Below are 9095 nucleotides of genomic sequence, written 5' to 3'. Positions count from 1 at the left end.
TCCTCAAGGTTGTTCCCTGAACGTTGTCTGTTATCAGCAGGTAAGAGGATTAATAAAACAATGGCTGGAGCAATTTATCAATCAGCGATTATGTGACATCCAAGAATAACACAGTGTAGAGGATAGACAGTAAACACAGGGGAAAAGGGCGCAACTGTTTCTCTGCTAGCTGCATTCTGTACAAATATCTCGTTTCAGTATCTCAGCCGCTTTAAGATCACAAAAACCACAGTCACATCTGGTTCTGTATTAACGAGTTGAAATATTTATTTTAAAAACTGAAAAAATAAAAACAAACCCACCAACATAGTTTTAGTATATCATACAAAGACATATTTCAATGTTGCTATGTGAGTATTTGTTTCTCTTTGACTACAGTGTGAGGCAGTTTGAAAGGCTGGCTGAGCTGGAGGACTACAGACACCAGAGAGGAGACACAGAGAGGTTAGCAACCAAACATCACTTTAGGTGCGTTCAATTCACCTTTTGATACACTTTAAATACTGTAAAGAAAGTGATCCCCGCCTTTTAAAATGGTATCTTTTTTGTTTTGTATTCCAAATGTTTACAAAATCAGATAACCAGGTGTGGACGAAGTGACAAAAAAACATTTCAAATCATTATTAAATAGATGTGAACCCAGGAGTACCGCCAATAATACTTGTTTGTTTTAACCTGCTTGGAGAAATAGTATTATCTAATGGGGGAACAAAATAAAGTTGGCTATTAAAACACTTCTGATTCATTAATCTGCTCCTGCAAGTAACTTTAAAAAAAAAAGTTAGACAGCTGAAGCAGAGTGCCGTAACAAAGTAAGTTAAGACACACAGAGACAAACTCCAAGAGAATCATCATGGCTGTCATTAAACGGAACAAAGAAAATAAGGTTAAAATAACAGATGCCAACTCATCTCATGGTTTACACAAAGGCATGATCACAGTCCATTCAGTCCATCAGTCTCTGGAAAATCTGTGAAATAACAACCTCTCTCTCTCTCTCTCTCTCTTTCTCTCTGGTGGCCTTCGTGTGCACCATCTTTGTATCCTTAATTCAATTCAACTGAATCCTTACTTGGAGCGATGCAAAACAGTAATGCTTTTAGATTGAAAGTAAGCAAAAGATTATTCCCAACCTTAGAAGGCCTGTAGTTTATATACACAGCTACTTGGTCATTAGGAGGCGATCGAAAACACTGCAGTCACTGTGCCGCACACTTTTAGAGTCCATTGCGACAGTTAGATAATGAAGGATCGTTGAAAACTGCACTTATCAATCAGTCCTGCAGGGCATGTGAAGAGGCATGATCATGTGATTAGCCGGATAAAACATTTCATACATTTGTGCAGCCTCTACTGTCCCAAAACATTCAAGTTCACCAGTCCAAATTCTGAGGAGTTCCTTTTGGGGCTCCTGCTGATTTCCTCTCTCGGTTTAACATCCTCTCTGGGAGAACGCTCGCTCGACTGCAATGTCCATGGGTGTAACCAAGCGAACGTCCTGGTTAGCAAACTGTCAGAAAACCCCCTCCAGAGCTTCTGTGACTGAGTTCTTATAATAATAATAATAATAATAATAATAATTCCTTACATTTATTATAGCGCTTTTTCCAGATGCTCAAAGCACTTTACAAATACACATTACACACATATCATATATGTAACGGTCATGTACTGTGGACAATACCCACAGGAGCAAATTCACTGTTTCATCGAGGATATTTGTAAAAATATGCACCAATATGGATCTTAAACTGTATAATACATTGTTTGCTTTTGCTGCCAGACTTGAGCTGTTGTTGCTTTTTCTCTATATATAAAAATTGGTTTTTCCTCTCACTATCCACTCGAACCGGTAAAAAAAATGGGGAATGAAAAAAACGACCCCATTGTTTTTAGTGTTGGACAGATTCTCTCATTGTTACACCTCTGACGCTGAAAAGGTTGTTGGCAGTCTCAGCGCTCATAAGGAAAAGAAGAAAAATATATTTCCCTTTTCTGAAACCTTTCTCAGTTTAGAGCATTTTTTAAAGAGTTTCCATGCAAGCGTCTGTTAGAAGAAGAATAAAAAACCAGAGGTCTGCTCGGGTAAACAGTCACGGTCGTTACGATGGTGGAGAGGTGAAAGGCAGAAAGTCCAGTAAACCAGCCAGTGAAGTGGTATGGACTTAATACGGTGATAACTCACAGTGTGAAAAGAATAGGAAGGAACTAGGGAGGAAGATAAAGTCATGTAAAGAGCAGCTCAGACTCCCACAGCTTTAAAGCACGTGTTTTAGTACGAGAGCATGCATGCCATCTACGTAGCACAGAGACATGATTTGGGGGCTGGATGTCCGCTCTCACTGCTGAAAGGTTGTGCAGAGCATCCTGGGATGTCTTGAGTGGGAACTTGTGCTCGTAGCTTCTCCCTCCTTTTGTTGGAGTGCCGTTATTTAGAACCGGCAAAGAAAAAGACAATAAATACTGGGATCCACTTCACTTCCAACGCTTTGCACCGACACAGTCCTGGGGGAGAGGCAACAGTAACATCCTCTTGTTCCTCCCTTTGACACCGCCCCGTCGCTGCACCCTTGGTTCCGTCCCTTATGGAAGCTTTTGGACATGGGTGGAGAAGTAGGTTTGGAAAAAAGAAGCACCTTTTAATTTGGCTTAGAGATAAACAAACAAAAAAGGGAGAATAAAACAAGGGAGAAAGAGAGTGAAGGGGGTATAAATAGAAAGCGGCAGGCAGAAGCCGGTCTTCTGGTGGAGGAGGGAGACGACCCTGGTCTCAACCTGTCACTGTGGAGAAGAAGCAGAAAGACGCATTTTAGTTGTTTTTATTTTTAGGGTATATTCTTAGTGCTGTAGTTGTCCTCTGTCCTCACCTTCCTCTCCATCGCCCCAGCCCTCTGCTACCCCCGCCAGCTCGTAATGTTTCTTCCTCAGCTCGCCGAGTCGCTCGCGCTCCTTCTGCAGACGGGTCTCCAGCTCCAGAACCAGAACCTGAGGAAACAGACCCACACTTATCATCTCCCTGAAGCCGTTTACTTCGCCTCACAAACCACAGAAAGCCTCACATCTTAAAAAGATCATTGCTTTTGAGTGACATACAGAAAAGAGATGGATGAAGAACAGGCTAAGTGGGAACAAATAGTGCTTTATGTGGGGGAATCATGCAGGATTCTTGATGAAAATACTACTCGTTATTTTTATAATTTTCCCTATGATCAACTGGCCGTTATAGGAGGCCACTTTAATATACAGTTAATCATTCAGATTACTTGAATGTCCATCAGATTGAAATGTGTCTGGCACTGGCATTTAAGACACATACAAACTATTTCAAGGCAAAGGAAAAAATAAATATCTTCTCCAATTTCCCTATGTCTGTGAATGCTCTCTAAACAATCAGCATTGGTACATGTTAGGATTTATTTGAATATACAAGATTGTCTATAGAACAATAACACAATGAGAGTTGAGATCGGTTCCCGACAAGCCTTGCTTTCCAGGGAAAATGAAGTCTCGGCTAACGGCAGAGAGGAGGTGCGTCAACTAATGCTCAATCAAAACAGGAAGAGGATAGCTCATTTGTTTTCCTGGTAGCCATCATTAGTTATCTTCAGTTACCAAAGAATGTCATGTCATTGCTTTACAGTAACTATTCCCAGTAGTGGAAATGGAGGACAATAAGACAATTAAAGCAACTATGGAAAATAAGATGCAGTTTGCATCCTGTGTTGTGGGTGGTTGCTAGGCTCTGAAATAAACCAAAAAGCGATCCGGTTCCCTTTGAGACAGAAAGGATAATTCTACTTGGAAATGCTAGGGAGGGAAAAGTTGAAAAGTTGTGTGGTTCTACATTAGGACTTCATTAAATTCACATCAAATAGAGGCACGCTGTGCATTTACAACAATGGGCCATGTGTGCGAGCAGGTCAAGACCTTTCTGTGTTTTTCTTTCAGTGTCAGGGGCAGCAGAGCCAAAGCACAGAGAGAAGTGTTCACACGGGTCTGACATGCGACTTCTCAATGGACAAAGAACAATACATCTACTGAGTGGAAACTTTATTAGCCCTAATAAAGTATTAAAGGTCTCATGTCATGCTTTTCCAGTTATTACCCGTACCCTTGTGTGTTATGTAGCTTTTTCTGTATGTAAACGGTCTGCAAAGTCACAAACCCTCAAAGTACACCCTGTAGCGAGTACAACTCAGACCCAGAACGCCTCGTTGGAGATTTATATTTTTCCATTTTTTTCTTCCTGAGTATGGTGACGTAACCATGCCCAGGTCCAAATGGACCAATCCGTGGAGCTCCTCACACACACACTCACTCAGCCTTATCTTATGTCAGCTGAGACAGCCAGGCTGTGAGTGTGTGTGTGCGTGTGTGTGCTCAGGCTGAGTTCAGGTGAGCTTTGCAGTGTCTCGCAGACCCCACGCAGCAACCAGGAAACGACCCCAGTAATCCAGCTCACACTGTCCGCAGCAGCGAGCCCCGCAACGTCGCGCCAACATGGCACCCAGCCCCCACGCAGCATTCTCATCTCTTTGTCATTACCGGTGTCATTTTCTGGTTGCTAACAAACGCCATTGTAACACATAATCACTGATGTTCCGCTGTAACGGTGGTGGACTCATCAGAACAGAGTGGGCGAGCTGACCAATCAGAGCACAGTGGGCTCATAGGGGCAGGAGCTCCAACAAGCCGTTTAGGACAGAGTGAATACACATACTATACAGAGATGCTGTATGAGAAACCCAATGTGAGTTTGGAACATTGAACAATGTAAATATATTCTAGTAGACCTCAACAATGGAATTATGAACAGTAGAAATGGCCATGTCATGGGACCTTTAAATAAGTATTTCCTAAATAGTTTTGCTTCTCTACTTAATTTTAAAACACGTTTGAAGCTATGTGGCTTATTGAAATGGTTATATGTTTGCTGTGTTCTGATTCTTACCTGCGCATCCATCTCTTGTCTTTTGATCTGCGTGAGAGTCATGCTGGAGAAGTCCATCGTATCTGAGCACCAAAAACAATTCATGATTATTTTCAAGAACTACTACGTTTTTCTTCCTTTTAACTAAGAAAATAATAAGAAACAAACTGGACATTTTGTCTTATGATAAAAAAAAACCCTCAAACATACAAAGTAAATCACCAAATGATCTAACTTAATGTGATTGTCTCACCTTTCTCTTCGATCTGGGACTTCCCAGACTTGGTGGAGGCCACGACGGCTGCAGTCGCCTGTGTGACGCCGCGGGACGCCTGCTGGAGGCGCTGCAGGTTAGCGCTGTCTTTGTCTGCTTTCACCTACAGGAAAAAGACAATAGACATGACATCTACAGCATGGAATCGGTGCTAAGAAATGACTTACTTTAACCTCATTAGCATAGCAAATACCACACAATTTAGACAATTCCTCCCCCCAAGAGAACGGAAATGATGTGCTCACCTTGGATGCAGCCACTAGCTGTGCTGTGCTGGCAGCTATTTCATGTGAACACACCATCAGCTCCTCAAACTTCCCTTTGCCCTGCACCACCAGATCAGCAGCATCTCTGGAACAACACAATGATGAGGTGAGGATCACTTTGATCACAACACAGTGAGAAACGCCTGACGTATGATTGACCCTCCATGCTAATTAAGGCCTGATTTGCTGCTTTGTTTGTCTGTTATCTATTTCCTCGTAATTCTGTAGGACAATAAGACTTAAAACACTGTTATCCTCTGCAGTGAGTTGAGGTAACTCAGAGGGGAAGAGTGATACATACACCATGACAGTGGCGCCCCATCCCACTGCTTTGGAGGCAGAGATCAGGCCCTCAGTCCAGCGGGAGTTCTTGGCATAAAATTCCTTCATGGAGGCTGCCCCCTGGTGGATAAAAGAGATATATAAAGAAATGTTATAAAACATGTTTCATCATGACACACTTCCTAAACTCTTGAGCAAGAGTGCAGGGCTTCAACTTATGCTTCTTTAAAAATATCTATTAATATAACAATTGTTTTGTGAATCATCTTTTAATTGTTTAATCTATAACCTGTCAAAAAATTGTGAAAAATGCTCCAAAATCACAACTAACCAGAGTCCAAGACGATATATTTGTATTGTCTATTAAAAGTCCAAAACTGTACCAATTTAATTTACTCTAATGTGATATGAGGAAAAGGTCATTTCTTGACTTATGGTTACAGCTGTAGTCTGGACACAGTATGATGCAATCAAATACTACACGCTGCAATAAATGCACTTTAAAATATGTTGGGAGTGTGAGAAGAGACTGCATTATACTGTAAGACGTTTTAATAAAAACAATTCTTGGTAACAAGTTATTTTATCATAGTAAAAAAGGCAAAAGTCACACATTTCTTGAACCACATATTTACATAAAACCGACCTCATTCCCTCCAAATTTGCATATTCAAATATATAGTCTACCCATCAGGATTAAAAGACTGCACAGCTGCAAATACATATATCATCTAGTAAGGAGAAAGTAGATGTTAGAACTAGTGAAATGATGCTGAAGATCTTGTTAATTTTTTTTAATAATTTCTTTTTTAATGTTAAAAGCTGTATTTTACAGTCTATGGTTAACACGCAGAAGAAGAACCTGCAGTGTAACTCACCCTGCCGCTTTCCACGATGTCCCTTTGCAGACTTTTGGAAGAGACAACGAGCTGCTTGATCGCCTGCATCAGCTCCGTGCAGGACGCCAGAATCCTGCAGAGGGCGACAGAGCAGAGGACAAACACTGTCACTGGAAATCTACAGCTGCTAGCATCTGTATTTCAACCATCCTGGAACATTTTAAATATGCAGCATAAAACAGAAAGAAATAAGCTTCTACGCTATTTGGAAATAGCAGTTAAGTAAGTCTTATATTCTAGGGTTTGTAGCGGCAATAATTGTTTGTTTTGTTTCTAAATGTCTCTCACTGGTGCTGCTGTTACTTGGAAAAAGACCCCTTAATTATCAAGTCAGAGAGAACAGAGGAGCACAGAAAATCTAATTGGCTTAATTTAGACACAAAGAGCATTAGTGCACAGATTGGATTAACATCTAAACCCTACAATACTCTAGCTTCGTATGATTTAGAGAAGATGCATGCAGCAACATCAATACAGCAGTGAAGTTTAAATCAGTGTCTCATCAAAGATTTGTGAACTTCCTGGATGTTTGAGTTGAACCTTAAAGGTTGAAAGTACTAACGATAAGACATCTTTACGGCTCCAGATAAACGTGACTGACATTACCAGCATTACAACCACCGAATGCCCACTAAAGAAACTCATTTCAGGCTGGCTTGGATGAAGAACTGCAGAACAACATGATGTGCTCAGACTTCACAGTTTGCATAGGCTGAGTGGCTGAACTGATAGAATTCTCTCCACGTCCCTCCTCAGTGTGTGACCGTCTGAAATATCATGTGATGTGTGCATCTCTATTTCCCCCCTGCATATCATTGCCTTCGTTGGAATCCATTACATGTTGTGGTCAGCTCTTTCACAAACAAACAATTCGAGGCCTGGCTCAATAACAGATGAATTGGTTCCTCCTCCTATCTTTGAGCAATTCCATTTGTCTTTAAACTGAGCTATCAGCGGTTGTTGATTTGCAAGTGTATGGTTAAGTTATGGATCCTTCTTTAATCTTAGTACAAACTAAGATAAAGTCATAAAGAAATCTGTTTGAGGCTCAACTGAAGCACAATTCAGTCAAATGTGATGTTACTGTAAAGCCTAATGAGATTGAGATGAGTTCGAGACTCTTTAAGTACTTCTTTAATTAACGTTAAAACGTATTTTTGATATCATTATTGTGATTGTTCAAATGCATCTTATTTTGTATCTGTGCTTTACCTCTCATTGACTTCCATGTGGATTCCCTTATCACTTGCTCGAGACTTGTTGAGCATTTCCTGTTTGGAGGCAAAGGAGAGACAAAAAAACCCACTTTGAAGTTAATACTGTTGGAAAGTTAAACCCAGGGGCTATGTTTTTTACACAGCTTGCAAAGAGCTTTACAGAAACACACACATACACAGCTAATAGCAAGTGAATTTACAAACACATCTCCCACCAGATGACCACAGCTTAACACACACTTTACACACACTCTTCACACACCTCTATCCTGGCAGCAGCAGACTCCACAGCAGCGGAGGTGGCAGACATTTCCTGCTCCACCATATCTCCCAGCTCCCCCTGCTGCAGCTCCAACCCCCGAGGACGCAGTTTCTGAACAAAGACATATGAAGAGATACTGATGTCAGTAAAAAAAATATCTACATTTTCTCCCTGGCTAGATTCTGTGAAAGGTGGGATGATAACTAGGGATGTAACGATACCAAAAACTCACGGTACGATAATATCGCGATAAAAAGTCCACGGTACAATAATTATCGGGATATTGAAAAATAAAGGGAAAAAATGTGAATTTTTTTTTTTTTAATTAAATAATACATCTGATTTGTACAGTATTTTAGTAGGATAGTAGTATTTTAAATTGTCAACAATATAATAATCAGACCCTGCAATAGAATAAATCAAGTTTCACTTGACTCAACTCTAACTCACTCACTCAGCACCACTCGCCTCAATCAAGGTTTTCATTCATTAGGAATACTAAGAGGCACTGCCACCATTGTCCAAGTTAGGAGCGGGAATGTTTGGGCGTTTACCAAAATAATCCCTACTTTGCTAGTGGAAGAAAACTCTACTATGCATTGAAGGTACTGAGATTGCTGGGACAGAGGATAAATGGTTTTGGCCATGGGTTGAAAGCAGTGGGTCAAACTATGCATTGTCTCTCCACACACTTCCAAAAACAATACCGTTATTTGCCAAGAAAGGTGAGCTTATATGACAGCGAGTTAGAAATATATACTGTTAAGGTACTTGTTCAATGTCTCAAGGTTATGTACATGTAGCCCTGTAAATACCGATGTCCTTTTGTGTTATCCTGTTTGTTTTATGTTCAATATTGTAAACTAACTTGTTGCCATGTTGGACAGGTATCCCTTGAAAAGAGATCCGATGATCTCAATGGGACCATCTGGTTAAATAAAGTTCTTTTTTTTTTGTTTTAAAGA

General features: G+C 40.6%; 1 protein-coding gene across 3 annotated transcripts in view; it reads right to left on the bottom strand.

Annotated features, from left to right (window-relative positions):
- Positions 1–242: 242 nt before the first annotated feature.
- hip1 (huntingtin interacting protein 1) overlaps positions 243–9095 on the bottom strand; it is a 68450-nt gene continuing 59597 nt past the window's right edge. For all 3 annotated transcript variants that reach the window (XM_010770866.1, XM_010770867.1, XM_010770868.1), the window contains 9 exons: positions 8131–8241; positions 7864–7922; positions 6631–6724; positions 5772–5872; positions 5450–5555; positions 5184–5307; positions 4952–5013; positions 2868–2985; positions 243–2781 (listed from right to left, as the gene is read on the bottom strand). In XM_010770866.1, coding sequence (XP_010769168.1) covers positions 2771–2781; positions 2868–2985; positions 4952–5013; positions 5184–5307; positions 5450–5555; positions 5772–5872; positions 6631–6724; positions 7864–7922; positions 8131–8241 — 786 coding nt within the window. In that variant the 3' untranslated portion in view covers positions 243–2770. The remainder of the gene's footprint in view (positions 2782–2867; positions 2986–4951; positions 5014–5183; positions 5308–5449; positions 5556–5771; positions 5873–6630; positions 6725–7863; positions 7923–8130; positions 8242–9095) is intronic.

Source organism: Notothenia coriiceps, unplaced genomic scaffold (assembly GCF_000735185.1).
Source record: "Notothenia coriiceps isolate Sejong01 unplaced genomic scaffold, NC01 NC01_scaffold00009305, whole genome shotgun sequence".
NCBI classification, from domain to species: domain Eukaryota; kingdom Metazoa; phylum Chordata; class Actinopteri; order Perciformes; family Nototheniidae; genus Notothenia; species Notothenia coriiceps.
The sequence above is the reverse complement of the archived record's forward strand: the minus strand, read 5'-3'. Positions and strand labels throughout refer to the sequence as shown.